Source organism: Pipistrellus kuhlii, unplaced genomic scaffold, assembly GCF_014108245.1.
Source record: "Pipistrellus kuhlii isolate mPipKuh1 unplaced genomic scaffold, mPipKuh1.p scaffold_m20_p_6, whole genome shotgun sequence".
Classification (NCBI taxonomy): domain Eukaryota; kingdom Metazoa; phylum Chordata; class Mammalia; order Chiroptera; family Vespertilionidae; genus Pipistrellus; species Pipistrellus kuhlii.
Window position 1 is genome coordinate 23,804,371 of NW_023425562.1, and position 16,893 is coordinate 23,821,263.

The 16,893-nt window shown below is 56.3% G+C and overlaps 1 protein-coding gene across 4 annotated transcripts in view; it reads right to left on the minus strand.

Annotated features, from left to right (window-relative positions):
* Window positions 1-452: 452 nt before the first annotated feature.
* Window positions 453-16,893, minus strand: part of PREX1 (phosphatidylinositol-3,4,5-trisphosphate dependent Rac exchange factor 1) — a 166,996-nt gene continuing 150,555 nt past the window's right edge. For 2 of the 4 annotated variants that reach the window (XM_036418585.2, XM_036418584.2), the window contains exons 27-40: window positions 16,022-16,110; window positions 14,210-14,292; window positions 13,960-14,050; window positions 13,264-13,392; window positions 12,026-12,067; window positions 10,793-11,013; window positions 8,074-8,173; window positions 6,165-6,308; window positions 5,954-6,068; window positions 4,541-4,607; window positions 3,765-3,937; window positions 3,299-3,401; window positions 2,994-3,061; window positions 453-1,508 (exon numbers count right to left, since the gene is read on the minus strand). In XM_036418585.2, coding sequence (XP_036274478.1) covers window positions 1,466-1,508; window positions 2,994-3,061; window positions 3,299-3,401; window positions 3,765-3,937; window positions 4,541-4,607; window positions 5,954-6,068; window positions 6,165-6,308; window positions 8,074-8,173; window positions 10,793-11,013; window positions 12,026-12,067; window positions 13,264-13,392; window positions 13,960-14,050; window positions 14,210-14,292; window positions 16,022-16,110 — 1,468 coding nt within the window. In that variant the 3' untranslated portion in view covers window positions 453-1,465. Of the gene's footprint in view, window positions 1,509-2,993; window positions 3,062-3,298; window positions 3,402-3,764; window positions 3,938-4,540; window positions 4,608-5,953; window positions 6,309-8,073; window positions 8,174-10,792; window positions 11,014-12,025; window positions 12,068-13,263; window positions 13,393-13,959; window positions 14,051-14,209; window positions 14,293-16,021; window positions 16,111-16,893 lie in introns of all 4 variants that reach the window. The other 2 variants (XM_036418583.2, XM_036418582.2) reach the window with 2 other exon arrangements.

Genomic DNA, 16,893 nt, shown 5'->3' on the forward strand with positions numbered 1-16,893 from the left:
ATAATAAAAAATCTATCATGAATTTAATGAGGAGACTCTGTACATTTTAAAGTAAACCAGTGCACGAGGCCTTGCCCGCCGGGACCCTCTCCGTTTCCCCCCAGGCAGGGCAGGTCCTCGTTTGTATCGCGTCACCAGTGCCCAGCCACAAGCCCGCCTCCGCAGTCTAATGCTCAGGAGGGGACCCCCGGGGCTCCGGGGTCCGATGTTCGGGGAGGCGGGAGGGGCTTCGGGAAACCCACACCCGCTCTCACCACCAGCCAAGGGTGACATCTCCCCGCTCATGAACAGGAGCTCCGGGGATGCACCGCGGAGAGGGGCCCCAGATGGGACGTGGCGCCCAGAAGGCAGAGAGGCTGTCTTCCTGTCCCCCTGGCTGGCGGAGAAGCCCCCAGCTCCCTGCTCTGAGAGACCATCGACAAAATAAGTTACAGAAGCTGCCAGCCAGGGTCTCCTTCGACCCTCTGACCTGCAGGACACACCGGCGTGGGACAGCATCTCAGGTGGGTGGTTCAGGCCCCTCCAGTCCCCAGACCTGGCCCAGCCGCCGCTCGAACCCTTAGAGCCAGTCATTCCAAGAGAGGAAAGTAAAATTCGTTCTAATACTGGCCAGCTAACGGGGGAATGGGGGGGTGGGGGGGGAGAAGGAACCATAGTTCATAGCTGTAAGCGACACCCTAATATTGAAAAAGGTGCAATGTGTTTGAATTTTCAATAACTTAGTTTTTCTTTTCCTTTTTAGTACTGGGGAAAGCTGTCAATGCTACCTTGTGATGGTCCCGTTAGACAATAATACACCTTTCTTTGAAACTTAAAATGTCAAATAATCACACGGTGGGGGGGGGGGGGGGGGGGGGTCTAAAGTAAACCATAGAGATGTCACGCCACATAAATAAAGCCAGGGCAGATCTTGCGCCCAGGGCTGGCGGCCCCAGTCCCCAGGGCGGTGCTGCCGGAAGCTGGTGCGGCTTTCGAGTGTCCTCGTGGTGACGGACGCTGCCCGGTCCCCGTCTTCCCGGCAGAGGCCCGCTTCCCGAGTCCGCGGAGCAGGTTAGTGCAGGGTGAGCTGGAAGCCAAGGCGAGGAGGCGGAGGCACGGCCGCCTGGAATGTGGGCTTAGAGGGAAGCCAGGGTTTCAAAGTGCAGGTCGAGCCATCCTAGGGAGCCGAGGCCGGGGCCTCCCACGGCAGTGCCCGTGCCTTCTCCCGGGTCCCGGGGCCGGTGTCACCCCTCCGCTCCAGGTTTCCGGCAGAAGTGTGGAGACGCGCGGGCCCAGGCCTATCGGCTCGCTCGTCCGAGAGCGGGGGCCGGGCCGGTCCTGGCAGGCGGCGATGGAGGCTGGCGGCCCGGAGGGAGCAGGAGCAGGAGCCTCGGACGGGCTCAGGCGCGGGCCAGCAGGACCCGCCGTGTCCTCCCGAATCCCAGCTCCAGACGGCGCAGCCAAGCACGAGCGTCCGGGCGGGCGTTCAGAGGTCCCCGTCCACTGGCGGCTGGCAGAGGCGGTAGAGCCTGGCGGGGGAGGGGGAGAGGATGAGGAGGGGCCGGGGCGGGCTGGGACTATTACTCATGTGGCTCCCATCTTTACGTGGACAGGCAGTCCATGCACAGAAAACAAAACCCAGTAGATGTTTAAAAAAAAAAAAAAAACGCAGAGTCGCCAAAACCAGTTTAGCTCAGCGGATAGAGCGTAGGCCTGCGGACTGAAGGGTCCCAGGTTCGATTCCGGTCAAGGGACCTGCAAGGTCTGAGTGGGAGCTTGGTTGCGGGCACATCCCCAGTAGGGGGTGTGCAGGAGGCAGCTGATGGATGTTTCTCTCTCATGGATGTTTCTAACTCTCTCTTCCTCTGCCTTCCTCTCTGTGTCTAGCCCTTTATTTATTTATTTTATTTTTTTGCTTAATTTACTCTTGGGGCCTCTCCCTGCAGGACACAGAAAGCTGCCTTCTGAACGTCTCCATCAGAAGGATACCGAGTCTCACCGCCAGGTAAGAAGGAGCCACCAATGGCTTCCAAGCACAAGAGGCAGATCGGCCGCAGGGAGAAGGGCTTCGGTGACACGGACCAGACGGCGAAGCAAAAACGGCCCAGGGGTTAGGAGGCTGGCCCCCGGGCCTGGACGGCCTGGGTCAGAACCTCAGCTCTGCCGTTTACGAGCTGTGCGACCTCAGGCAAGGTACTCAACCTCTCTGTGCCTCAGCGCCCCCAGCTGCCAGCTGGGCATCATAACAGTATCTTGTCCACAGAGTTCGGGTTGGAGTCAGTACGTGTAGGAAAAGAGATTGCAGCGGTGCCTGGGGTGGGGTGAGTGAACAGACAAAAGCCCTCAGAGGAAGGGAGGGCGAAAACCGCAAGGTCTGTGTGGGAGCTGCCCGGCCACCAGCCCGGTTCCTGGCCTCGTGGATGTCCCGTGGCTACGGGAGAGCTGGGTGCAGGGCACCCTCTCGACTACTTGTGTCACTTCCTGTGAGTCAAGCTGTTTCAAAACAAAGTGACTTAAAAATTGTGAGCAGTGCTGATAGCAAACTGGGCAGAGGGGATGGAGAGAGAAGATGGGATGGATAGGAGCTACTGCTGGGAAAGCGGCAGCACAGGGCACCGCCAGCCTGGCTGGAATCGGCATGGAGAGATGATGGCATTCTGAGGACAGGAAGCAGCGGATGGACTGAGGGCCTGAGGGCAGCAAGGAGGCAGAGCAAGGGCGGATGTGGGGGGGGTGGGGGGGGATCCCAACAAATCCTTGCCCATGGCTCATGTTGGGGCCTTTGTGTCATCTTCCCAGACGCAGTAGGTGCTCCTCTGGGGAGTAAAAAACTGAGCTTGCTTGTCACTTCCCAAAGTGGGGCCCCATAAGTGAGAGGGGAAGCCCCGTAGGACTACCCAGGGGTCTGCCTGGGGTGAGGCCAGGAGTTTGATGCCAGCCCAGGTCCTGGTCTTCTGAGAGGAGAGGAGGGGAGGGGAAGGGAGGGGAGGGGGAAGGGAAGGACAGCCACTCACCGAGGTGCGCCCTGGGGCATCTGATCCTTGACCCACAGGTTTTTGGCCAGAATCTCCACCCTGGGGCCCTGGGAGGAAAGAACTGTGAGGCTGGGACCGTTCGGGACATGTGAGCAAGCACGGGCGTGGGTGCGGTGCGGAAAGATGGAGAGCAGGCCCAGAGGAGAAGTCCTGGGCCCCTTTCAGCTGGGGAGAAGGGCCACGGGGCAGGCTGATGATGGCCCAGCCCCCGACGGCCCCCTCATCCTGCTCCCAGCCCGAGGTGCCCGGCCAGAGCGCCCTGCAGCCGGGCAGGGCTGCCTCACCTGCTTCCGCATGATGTCCGTGGCCTGCATGATGCACTTGGGGAGCAGCCCGTGGCTCCGAGCCAGGATGGCCGCCTGCTCCAGCGAGACACTCAGCGTGCTCCTGTGGGGAGGGGCGGGGGGCAGGGGGGGGGAGTGGCGGCAGGTGAGACGGGCACTTCCTGCCCACCGCGTGAGGCCTCTGAGCGCACACGCCAGGAATAGCCACCATCAGACCATCACCTAGCACAGCCTGTCAGGCCCTGGCCTCACATCCTCCTCTCCCCAGGAAGCCCTTGCCTCCGGGCTGAGCACTGCCCCCACCCCCAGATAATTAGAGGAACCCCCCACCCCCCTCCTGCACACCACACAAAACCAGCATTTGACTGCTACCCTCTGCACCCCTCTGATGCGCCAATGTCACACATTGCCTCCCCACCCCCCAACCTTTGCTCTCTGACCCTCCCAGGGCCAGCTCCGAGCTCACCTCTGCATGCCTGTGCCACACATGGCAATCTGGCAAGCCCCCAGGCGGTAGCAGAGCTCAGAGGAGATGGGGATGAGGCTGGCACCCAGGCTCCCGGCGGCACCAGGTTTGGGGTGGACCAAGGACTTCATGAGACGACAGAGCTCATCCAGGGCGTTGATGGGACGAATCAGCTGTAAGGTGCACAACCCCATCCATCCGGACAGTCTGAGGAGGCCCCCACCCGGCCTCCTGCCCCATCCACTCCCTCCAGTCCAGCTCAGCTAGTGCAGCGTCCTCCAGGCTCCCCTCCCCGGGGGTTACAGCCCCATTAATCTCCCCCGGCCCTGCTCAGGGACCATCTGTGGCTCCCCACTGCCCCACAAGCTGGCCTTCGGTGCTCACAGTGTATTTCAGGTCTAACCTTCAAATCTCATTCTCTTCACGTGCCCAGGTGAGCCCCCGGCTAAGCCTGAAGGAAGTGCCCTCTGCCAGCTGTCTCAGCCAGCCCAGCTCACCTCCCGGGAAGAGCCTGCCGCCTGCCCCAGCTCTCAGCCGCACTGTGGAGGCACGCTACAACAGGGCGGTCTGCCAGCTCTTTCTGGGCCGTCTTACTATCCTGCCAGCGAAGCTACAGGCCCCCGAAGGGCCACGGCCACCACTTCTCTCGGGACGCCCAGCCTCACAATCCTGAGGCCAGTACCCCCTAAGCCGCTGTCAAGCCTGAGGCCTGCCTGAGGCCGGGCCGTGGGTGACAGGCCCGGAGCCCTGCCCACGCAGCTCCACAGGGGACGCACCTGGTCTATCTTCACCGCCGTGGTGCTGGCGTCTGTGGGCAGGTTCGACCGCTCCAGGTAAAATGCCCTGGGAGAGACAGATATGGGCTTGCTGGGGGGTCGCCATGCCCCATCCATGCAGCCCCCACCCACTGCCGCCACAGCCCCTCTGCCCGCCCACAACGCTCAGAAAGAAACCAGAGAGCGCCTTGCACAGTTCTCCACGCCCACAGTCACCCGTTCCTGCAACAGCCCGAGGCGGGGAGCACAAGGGGCCTGCCAGGCACCCCTCAAATGCCACCTCTCCCTGATGGCCCATCCTGATCAGTTGGTCAACACCTGATGCCCCTCTCTCTCTCTCACCCCTTGTCTTGTGTATCTGTCCTCTGAAAACTCTCACCACTTAACACGTGACATCACTCTCTTCACTGGCTTATTACCATCACCCCCTCGGAAGCAGGATTGTAGCACAAGATAAGCTGAAGACATCCATATGGAAATGAGCGTGCATGTGTGCTAATAAAACTTTATCGACAAAACAGGAGATGCGCCAGACAACTGCTGCTCTAGAATCTATGCTCCATGAAGAAGAGGCTTTATGGGCCCCTGCTGACTCCCGAGCCAGCACCCAGAAGGGAGCCCGGCCCACGTGTGCGGAACGAAGGAAGGAATAAAGGAAGGATCAGAGCTGTGATATTTTAAATATTCAGCAGCAGCATGGAGCAGATTGATGGCATCGATCAATCCGAAGAGATGCCACTTTTAATAACGAAACTGGGTGTTTTCCCTGAAAGCATCAGCTTCCCTTTCCAAACAGTAAAGCCAAACCCCAAACAGGGAAGCCCTTACCCAGCCCCTCTGCTGATCTTCAGCCTCCTCTCCGCGGAGGGAGAAGGTGAGGGGAAGGAAGGGCTGGGGTGCGCGTGGTGGTAAGGGGAGCTGCCTCCCTGGGTGTGAGGCTTCCTCTGAGAATGTGGCCCCTGCTCCCTCCACTTCCCTCCGAGGGTCTCCTCGGAGCCAGGCCAAGGCCCTGGGGCCACACCCCTCACTCACAGGCTCAAACATCCCATCCAGCTCCCACCACACAGGAAATGAAACAGGCGCTCCTCTGGGTCGCAAGGACCTTCTTGGAAGCCACACAGACCCAGGTCCAAGCTCAGGCCAGCCACCATCTAGCTCTGTGGCTGTGGGCAAGCCGGGTCCGCACTCTGGGCTTCCGTTTCCTCGTCTATAAAGTGGTTTAGAATGACTAACCGGGACTGTTGTGAGAATCTGATGAGCATGGTAGGCAGAGCCTGGCACACAGTAGGTGCTCAGGAAAAGGCACTTTGCCCACGCCCATGCTGGGGGCCTGTCTGATGCCCTATATTCTAATACCCAGTTCCCGCAGCAGTGTCTAGTTTCCTGTCCCCAACGGGTGCCCCGGGCAGATACCTGAGTTTGCGGTAATACTGCTGAACCTTCTCCAGGGACTGGGTGTTGATCTCCTGTTGCAAGTCTTCCGCCACCTGGCTGCCCGGAGGGGGAGGCCCCTCTGGGTTCTCCAGGGCTGTGAAGGAAGAAAGGGGGGCCAGGTGGTGGGGTCCCGGTGTGCTCTGAGCCTTGGGTGTCCCCTGGGGGCCCCACTCGGCACCCCACTGCTCACCTTTCGTGAAGAGCACGGTGTGCAGCCTCAGGCTGCCCCCGCTCTCCAGGCGGGAGGGCAGCTTGGAGAAGTGGTAGCTGTCGAGGTAGAAGATGACCTTCAGCGCCTGCCGGCTGCCCTCAATGTGGTAGAAGACATTGGTGTCTGTGGGAGGACATGGTGGGGCAGGGCAGGTGACCACCCAGGCCCAGGGGAGCCCTGCCCACCGTAGTTAGGGCAGCTTCAGACACCCAATGGCATCTCCCTATTCTCCCCACCCCAGAGGGGTGGCCTCAGAACCCCGTGCCTCCTACCTTCAGGGTGGTATTCTGGGTCTCCCTTTCTGACCTCAGACCTCCCTGCCCTCCCCTCCTCTAGGGGTAGCCTCAGACAGCCCAGTCCACCCATACTCAGAAGAGCAGCCTCTGACCTCCCTTTTCTCTTCTTTCAACAGGTTCCAGTTACCACTGCTCAATTCTCAGACCTGACACTGGTTTTGCCCATCTTGGGGGTTGTCAGTGTTTGTCTTCAGAGCCTCAGGAATGTTTCCTGTACTCCTCACCTGGTGCCCCAGGCCTCTACCTGCCAAACGCTGCCCTCAACCAGGACCTGCATTTATTTACACTCATAGGGTACAGCTTATGGTAGGCATGGTGTTAACATGGCAGACATCATTAATCAATCACCAACACCCCATCGGGCACCTATGGCAGACATAACTCATCAATCAAACTCATCAATCATTAGTTCTCCCTAAGCCCAACGGTTGCCTATCGATAGAACTGACCATCAATTCCAATTGGCACCTGAAACAAAAGCTATGGTCCCTCTAGATTCTCACATATTCTCAACAGGGTGATGTCATCCCTAAGGAGGTGAAAATTGGTTCTTGAGGCGATGGCCAAAAGAAGAATACTCTTTTTATGAATAAAGCACATACAGAGTACCTAAACAGGCATATAGTATATCCGTGGTCTTAAAATGTAATGGGGTTGCAGCAATTAGGGAAAAAACTACACCGACGCCTTACGGAGGAGGTAATTTTAAAAAGTGAAGAATCGCTGATCTAGAGCAGTGGTTCCCAAATGAATGTGCTTCAAACCCGCCCAGTCCCTTCAACACCGGCCTCTGGGCTCTGCTTCGGGAGTTTCTGGTGCAGGTCGGGGCTGGGGCCTGAGAATTCACCTTTCTAACGAGGTTCCGCTGGCTGCAGTCCACGAACCACACTCGTAAGAAAGTGGCAACAGACCCCAGCCCAGGGGTCCTCCATCCTGGCTGCACCTCAGTCACCTGGAAAGCTTTTCTAGAGCCCCAATGCCCAGGGTCCACCCCACACAGTGAGTCCGGCCGGACTGGGCAGAGGCTAGGGTGGGGATCGATATCTCTGAATACAACAGCCGGGAATGAGACCAGAGGGCAGGAGCCAGGCCCATATTTCTCCACGGTGGCCCCTGAATTGAAAACTGTGCCTAACACACACTCTGTGCTCGTACTTAGGAATGAGTGGATGAATGGGCTGGTAGGTGAGTGGTGGATAGATAGGTGAATGGGGATGGATAAGTAGAGGGATGAATGGGTGGATGGATGAATGGGTTGATGAGGGAGGGAGGGAAAGAAGGAGGGAGGGAGGGGCATAACTGCGCTATAAATTCTTAGAAAATATTAACAAGTCTTCACCCTAGTAACGGATATTTCTAGAAACTTTAGTAAGAACTGGGTACTGGTTGCTGTTCCCTCTGAAGAGCTTTTGGAGACAACCGGGTTTATACAAAAAAAAAAAAAAAAAATAGAGCCTCTTTTTCCATGTTCGCTGAGAGCGTGAGGTTCGAAAGAACCGGGTCCGAGGTCCACCTTGGCTGCTGGCCTGGTGGCAGGGTGGTCCCCGGAGCAGCTCCCGACTCCCATGCAGGGGGCGGGGGGAGTCACTCACTGGCCACGTAGTTCTCGTCCAGCTGCTTGAAGGAGAAGGAGACGGTGTCCAGCTCCGACAGGGTCACCCAGAGGTCCTCCAGCATGGTGCGCTCCTCCCTCTGCGGGGGAGACAGGGGAGGGGCGTCAGGTGCCACCCTGCCCCAGGCCAGGGCGCTGTGACTCAACACCAGCTGTAGGCCTGCCAAGCACGAGGCTCCGCTGGGCTCCACGAGGCTGGCCGTGACACCAGGTTCCCTTGTCCTGAACCTCCCAAGGCTAGAACCCAGCTCTGCTCTTGCCCGGACTCTCCCAGCAACCCATCTCAGCCATCTCGGATGTAACACATCCCCAAAAGTCCTTCTTTTCCTCCTCAGCCCCCTGCCATGGGCCCCTCAGCAAAGAGAACCAGCATCTGCTCAGCAGACCAAGCCCTACACTGTGACCTCAAGGACCTCTTGATTTCTCTATCTGCTCACCCTATACTAGTACACTGCCCATCCCCAAGTCCTGATAGGTTGGCTGACCTTCAAAACATTCCCCATATCCAGCACCTCCCTCAACCCTCCTCACCACCCCAACACAGACCTGTCTCCCCAGGAGGACCACACCAGCCTTTTCACAGGTGCCCCTATGCCAGCCTTCCCCCGAACACGGGGCAGCCAGGATAAAACCCAAGGTGCAGAGGGAGCGGGGCAGCCTAGGGGTCACCAGGCCTAGTCAGGCTCCTGGGGTTGCCCTGTGACAACTGCTCAAAACCTCTGAACGCTTCCCTCTGCTTCCAGAATGGAGTCCTAGGCCCTGCTAACATCAAACCCTGATCCCCCCCGCCTGCTCCCCTCCAGCCACACTGGCCTCTTGTGTGGGACCTTTGCACATGCTGTTCCCTCTGCCCAGCACACTCTTCCTCGGACCGTGTACCTAGCGGGCTGCCTTGGTACTCAGGTCTCAGCTCAAACATCACCTCCTCAGAGAAGACATCTCTGACCATTTCAACCCGAAGAAACTTAACCACCTTCTAAGTCTTCAGTGTAACTACCTCCTGTCCATGTCTCCTCCCTCTTCCTTCCTTCCTTCTTTCCAAGCTGCCTCCCCCAACTAGAACGTGAGCTTCTGACACCCTGTGCCCAACTCAGAGCCTGGCACACGGTGGTGACTGGTGAATTAGTGCACTGGGCCCAGGGCCCTTTATCTGAGAACAGAAGGTGAGGGCTGAGTGTTCCTGGCAGCCTTTCCAGACCCCAGTGGCCCTTTCCAGGAACTAGGTGTAAGCGATCTGTGTGCACAATCGGCCAGCAGAGGGCGCACCTAGACCATGCTTTCCCAACAGCCAGCAGTGGTGGCTTTCAGCCCAGCCTGGGGAAATGTCTAGGAAGCTCAGGGCAGTAGCGGTTGGGGAGCTCCGGACTGGGAACATGGGGTGCAGGCCCGAACAGCACAGAGAATTGCTGCAGGCTTCATTTCTGGGGGACGTCGGCTCTGGGCCCCAGCACCCTTAAATGATGAGTCCTTGGTGCTGCCTCCTGGGGGCCCAGAGAAACTGGACTTGCTTCTGAGCCCTGAGTGACAGGACAGTGGGATCGGAGATAAGGAGGAGATGCAGAGAAAGCAGGGCCACCCAGGGGCTAGAGGGCCTACAGTTAGATCCCCGGAGTTCAAATCTGGCTGCCTGGGTCTCGGCGTTCTCATCCTTAAAACGGGGAGAGTAAAAACCCTGCCTCGGAGCTAGTGCGAGATGAAGTGAGATTCCGCCTGCACCGAGGAATCAATCTCACCTGGATCATTACAAACGCCTACTCACTGGCCGCCCCGCTGCTGGGCTTGTCCTCACGGTCCTCCCCACCAAGGAGCGTGAGTGGTTCTTTCAGTGTCACCATCAGATCCCATCCCGCCTCTGCTCAAAACCTTGCCATGGCTCACACCCACTCAGAGCACCAGCCAACGTCCTGTAAGTCCCCACACAGTCTGACCCTGTCCGTTCTGAAGACTCGCTCCTCCCGCCCCAATTCCTTCTGCTCTATCCATAGACCCACCCTGCAATTTCTCAAACACTGCCTCAGGGCCTCTGCCTCTGCTAGGCTCTCTGTTTGAGAGACTTTTCCCAAGATCCTCGTGGCTCACTCCCTCTCCCTTTTCAGTTCCTGGTCAGCTGTCACCGTCTTAGGGAGGCCCTCCCTGGCTACCTTATCGAAACGTCCAATGGCTGTCGCCCTATCTTTTCCTGTCCCCTCCCCTGCTTAATTTTTCTCCTTAGCTTGTATCACAATGTCTGAGGAGCCCGTATCACTACACACCAGGGTTTCTCAAGGGTGACACCACTGGCGTTTAGGGCCAGAGAATTCTCAGGGGAGTGGGGGCCATCCTGTGCGTTGCAGGATGTTCAGCGGTGTTCCTGGCCTCGACACGCTTGACACGAGTCTCCCCTCACTGTGACAACCTGAAATGCCTCCAGACACGGCCACGTGTCCCCTGGGAGGAAAACTGCCCTGGCTGAGAACCACGGGTCTACAACCGCGTATTTTACTCATTTATGTCTACCTTTCCCCACCAGGAGTTAAGAGCCCTGAGTACAGCCCTGTGCATGGCCCTCAGCTGATCCCCGGTGCCCATAAGGGTGGCACATTGTAGGTGCTCATGAACAGCGGCTGAATGAACCAGGAGGGACAAGAGCCTGAGTGAGTAAGCAGGAGCTCTCCTGCCCAGGCTCCCAGGGCACACTCCTCCCCCGTCCCCTCACTCACCACGGTGGCTGGCGACAGCAGGGACTGGCAGTGCAGGAGGACGCCGGTGGCTGCCACCTGCTCCAACCACTTGCGGCTGGCGTCCCGGCTGCTCTCCTCGTACTCGCCATTGTTGTTGTAGCGGTAGCTGAGCGCCGCCAGGAGCTGCTCGGAGAAGGTGCACACGGCGGCCACCAGGGCCTGGCAGAAGATGGTGTCCCTCCTCAGCTGCAGCTCAGTGTCTGGAGGGCGGAGACGGGCTCGCTGGGCAGGGGCTCCTGCCCCACGCCCCAGAGCCCAGGCCCACAACCAGCCACCAGCCCCAGCAGGCCAGCCATCCGGGGCCAGCTTGCTCAAAATCAATCCCGACCACCAAAAGCCAACCCCACAAGAATCAATTCTCCAAAAGCAAGCCAAATTACTGAAAATCTCAACTCTCTCATTGATCCATCTGCCTTGTGATTTTGCCTAAGGCTTTCCCAAAACCTTACTCAGCTGTTTCTCCGTTGGTCAGGGGATTGCTCCACCTTGGCTGGCTGGACAGCAATGGCGCCAAGCATTTCTGCCAAGCTCCGGGCTTTCAGAAATGCTGTGTACCATTTTCTCTGTTTTTGAGAAGCCTCTTCCTGGCTACCCCTTCCTCGCCCCTGTCCTGACATGGTTTGCAGAACGGGCTAATTTCAGGCAATCATTCATCCAGGGCCCGATCCTCCTGAGGGAATTATTTTCAATGACTGGCTCTAGCCAATTGATTCCCAGACACCGATTTTGACCTAATCTTATTTTAGCTGCCACTTGACGGAGAATTTCTGGGAAGAAGGGAGGGATAGAGAACACCTCCCAGCTTCCCCGAGCCCACCATCTGCCCTTCCTCCTCCCCACTGTCTGCCAGGTGGAAGTCCCACACGGGGCTGAGGACTCGACTGGCAAAGACCCTCCCTGGTCATCAGTCCTCTCTCTCCTGTCCTCAGGCCTGGGAGGTGGCAAGACACAGGGCTCCTGGCTCCAGGGCCCTAAGACTTGACCCTGGACTCAAGTGGAGGAAGCAAATGAGGCCTAAGTAGTTGTAGGTACAAGAGCCATGAAGTCACTCCCTCCCCCAGGTCCAGGCCCTGATGACCAGGGGAACATGGACCTCGCCAGCAGACCAGGCCTCCCAGGGCTGCCGCCAGGAGCACCACTGCCAGCCAGGACGTCCTCTCCTGGATACACCTCCGTGTGCCAATCACAGAGTTGCTGCTGCAAAGCCCTCACCTGTGCATTTCAGCAAGGCCAGCAACAGCTGGTTCTTCCCATCTGGAAGGAGAAGCAGAGAAAAGAATGAGCCGAGAGGAGTCAGCACAGATTGGAGCAGAACTGGGTCCTCCCTGCAGCCCATGCTCCACGCCCTGCGCAGGGACGCTCTGGATAGGCACAGTCACGCTGCTCTGATGGAATGTTGGGTGAGTTCCAGAAACCCTCAGTTTCCAGGGGATGGAACCACAACTGCTAGCTGTACCCCAACTGTTTACATATACCCACCAAACAGAGACTGAAACCAGTCCCTTCCGACTCCCAGGCCAGAGACCCCAGCCCACACCTTGTACATGCATGTGTGGACACACGCTTATATGCATACATGTTCATGCAAGCACACAGGCACGTATGCACATTCTACACAGCCACAGCCCTGAACCCGCATAGACAAAGCTCAGACCTTCTGAACACAGGCCTAACATCCTGGTCTCTTTCCTTAAAAAAAAAAAAAAAAGGCTCTTAGACCCACAAAGGGTTTAAAAGAAAAATCTGAAAGGCCAACTCAGGGGCGCTGTTCCGGGGAATGGCTCTGCAGCTTTGCCCTCCTGCTGTCCTGGTCAAATGTCTCCTGGTCTAGAGTCCTTCTAAGCCAGGAGTACCGGACTCAAATGCTGCCAAGGGTCAGGCAAGCAGCTGTGTGAGGCAGACACCAGGAAGCAGGCAGTGATGAGGGCTGTGTGAACTGGAAGTCGCCCCTCTCCCATCTAAGACGGCAGCTGCCACTCATCACCCAAGTGTGACTGTGGGACTGCAGGCCTGATTAGCGGCAGATCCCCTGACCTAGATTTTTATGTGACATCTCAGGTAATGGAACACTGGCAACCGATTCACATTTTTTTTGTGTGCTATATCATCAAAGCCCACCTGTGGGCCCAAGTCTGATCGGGAAACCCCTAGCCTGTGGCCTTGATAATAAAAGGAACTGAATTAAATCTACAATTTCCTAAAAAGGAGGAGTAAGTGCAGCCTTCTCAGCCTCCTCTCTCTGCAAGGAACTGCCAGCACCCAAGTCAGACGTTCCTTAATCATGTGACTATACACAGTCCCAGGGCTCTGCCCAGGGCAGGACACTCAGCTGAGGAAGAGGCATGAGTCCCCCTGGACATGGAGATGGCCCCACTCCTGGTCCTTCCACATTCCACATTAAGAATCAATAGCCACAAAACCGCCACGTTACCCCTCCCTGCCCAACCGACCTTCCACGTATTTCTGAATGTTGTCCACGAGAGTCTTGATGGAGTTGGGGAGGTTCCAGGGGTCCTCCTGGATGCTGATCTGGATCAAGCTCCGGCCACGAATTGTACACTCTTCTTTCTGTTTGAACTCTGCGGAAGGAGAGTGGTATTAGGGTGGGAAAGAGACAGAGGTAGCTTTGGAGAACGGTGGCACAAAGGCCTATGTCCCATCACCAGATTTCAAAGCTCAGAATCCAAGATCAAGGATGCCGGCTGGACTCGGGTATTATCTGGTCCACGGAGGGCAAACACATGGTAAGTGTGCTACTGATTCATAGTACCACACCCATGGCAGACAGCACTCATCAATCTTAGCACACCTTCCCACTAGATGAGGTGTAACTCCTCACCACTGATACCAATCCAGGGCAGACATCACAAATCCATCACTGCATTCTTTTCTCCTTTATAAATGAAAATATCATTCTCAGGTCAAGTCTATATAGAACCAGGATATGGGCTGGATTTGACCCATGGGCTAAACTTGCTGACCCCTGGATGAAGCATTAGCCACTGGACAGGAGAGGGTCAAGGCCGAGAGTGTGAGCCCGTATCCTGCCCATCCCCACCCCCGTTGGCACACATTCCCCATCCTTGCCATCTTGTTAGATGCTGGATGTCACTCCCAGCCCTGCGGAGGGGCGGCCCTGTGCTCACCTTGCAAGCAGTGGTCCATAGGGAAATGCTTGGTCTCTTCGAAAGCCCTGCTCATGACTGGCCCCTTGAGGAGAGCGTGGATGGAGTCCACCTGGCGGCAGGAGGCTCGAGGTTAGGGTGGCTCCTGTGGCCTCCAGGTTGCGGGGACCCTTGATTCCCAGCGCCTAACCCGGGTTCTGGCTTATGGGTCCTCACCACGGGCGACGGGAGAAACCCGAGGTCCAGCCAGGGGTGGGGACAAAGGTCCTACCTGGTTGAAGAGATGCTCCAGGCAGCCGTGAAGCTTGTCCTGCTTGTCTGATGGAATCCGCATGTCACAGGGCAGCTCGTCCCCTGGCGGAAGGAAGAAACCACAGCCATCAACAAGCCATTTCCGACCCATCTCACACCCTCCCAGCCTCCTTCCCACGAAGGCTACAGGGCTGCAGAGCTCCAAGCCCCACAGTGGATTTGGAGCCTCATGGATTCGGATCCTGGTTGTGTGACACTGGGCAATTTTCTTGACCTCTCTGAGCCTCCATTTCATAATCTTCAACATGGACAACAGGAACTAGAGCATTACACAACTGTAAGCCCTTGTTTTTATTTCCGAGGCTCTGCAAATGAGGAGGCTGCGAGCCAGAGAGAAGGAACTGGATGGACCCCACATCTCCGACCTACCCCCCAGCTGTTTCAGTTCAGTCAGCCGCCTCATGGAAGCTCCTTCTCCAACCTCCCCAGGGAGAGTTTTTATAGCCAAATATCTTACGCGATGAAATATTTATCTAAAGTTCAGCAATATCGTCAATGTTCCTTGTGCTTCTCTTTCTTCTGTCAAATTGAAATTAAATTTTTATGCCCAGACTATCCCTGGAAGGTCATACAACGCAGCTGTGGCCGTGGGGGCGGGGGACCAGGAGGATGGGTCGCAAGGTGGGAGGGAGGCTTGTCATCACCCGCCCTCTCGTGCCTTTTCAGTTATGAAGCAAGTGGATTTATGGCCTATTCACAAAATAAACTTTTTAAACGTGGAAATCAATACAACTTAAATCAAAGCCAATTTCAGTCTTTCAGAAAAAGCTGTAGGTACAGCATGATCTAATTCATGGAGTATTATGTCTGTCTGTCTGTCCATGTGTGCAGAACTGTGTTCACCAATGGTCTCCACATGTGACAGCTGGTCACTCCTAGGGGTTCTGATTTACTGTCATATACTTCTTTTTGTTTGTTTGTTTGTTTTTAATATATTTTATTGATTTTTTTTACAGAGAGGAAGAGAGAGGGATAGAGAGTTAAAAACATCGATGAGCTGAAACCGGTTTGGCTCAGTGGTAGAGCGTCGGTCTGCGGACTGAAGGGTCCCAGGTTCGATTCCAGTCAAGGGCATGTACCTTGGTTGCTGGCACATCCCCGGTGGGGAGTGTGCAGGAGGCAGCTGGTTGATGTTTCTCTCTTATCGACATTTCTGGCTCTCTATCTCTCTCCCTTCCTCTCTGTAAAAAATCAATAAAATATATTTTTTTTTAAAAAGAAAAAGAAAAACATCGATGAGAGAGAACATCGATCAGCTGCCTCTTGCACACCCCCTACTGGGAATGTGCCCGCAACCAAGGTACATGCCCTTGACTGGAATCAAACCTGGGACCTTTCAGTCCGCAGGCCGACGCTCTATCCACTGAGCCAAACCAGTTTCGGAGACTGTCATGTACTTCTTTTGAACTTCCCTATGTCGTCTGGATTTTTGGTTTGAGCACGTGTCCTTTTTATGGAAACCATCAAGTCGCCATATTTTAGTGATGTCGGAGCAACTCATCACAATCTCTCATTGCATCATGTATGTTTTCACGTGTCCCGTGTCCGTGACATTCGTGGAGAACCTCAGCTCCATGAGGGCCAGGATCTTTTGTTTTGTTCGTGGTTGTGATCCCAGCGCAACACGGGGGCTCGGTAAAATGTGCTGAACGAGTGACTAAAAAGCATCGTGTAAAATAACACGGAGGAAAGTGTAATAAAGTAGAAGTAAACCAAACCAAGTCCCACGGGGAGCAGACCCCCGGCCCTGGAGCAGGAGCCGCTGACTCACCAGACCCCATCTCGTCGCTGCCCAGGTAGGAGCTGTTACTTCTCACGCTGGTGTAGGACAGGACGGAGTCCCGGTTACTGTTACACTCGCTGCGGAGGGGCAGACAGGAAAACAGGTGTCACCTCCGGCTCACACCCTCGGGTCCCAGAGCCCAGAACCACCTTTCTGGAGGGAGGACAAATCCCTAGCTCCTCGGAGGACAGCTGGTCAGAAAGGGAAGGTTGTCCCAAAGGACCTTCTGATGGTGGAGAAACATTTCTAGGTCCCGGCACAGACATGCAGGAATAGCAAGAGGACAGGTTTTTTTTGCTTTTATTTGGGAGTAAACTTCTGTCACTCCCCTCGTGGGAGAAGCCTGGCTCCTGGACACGTGTGCACATGCCACCCTCGACCACACGGTTCCGTGTCCATCTCCCCATCCTGGCTGGGAACCTCAGGAGGACAGGACCGTGTTCTCTTAGCTTGTGTCCCAGGAACGCGGAAGGTATGGAAATCAAAAACCACAACCCTGAAATTCTTCCCTTCGCCTTTTTGAAAGTTAAAGGAAACATCAGAAGACCCACAAAGGTAAGAGTGGAAACGCAGAGAGAAGGAGAAACGCTGGGCCATGGACACAAGGCGGTGGGAACATCTGCTTATACAGAAACTCAGCCAGAAACACGGGCCAGCCAGACCCCCTCGAAGACTGAAAGACAGAAATGCTGGGAGGCTGGGGCGAAGGTCGTCATGTCAAATTCCAGCGGTTCTGTATTTTGCCCAAAACAACTGACGCGCCCTCCAAGGTTCTGCTCTGCCCACAGGATCAAATGTTACAGAAACTCTCCCTGGAGCCCACAGCGCTTGTTTATTTGTGGTAAGGACTTCCACGTACC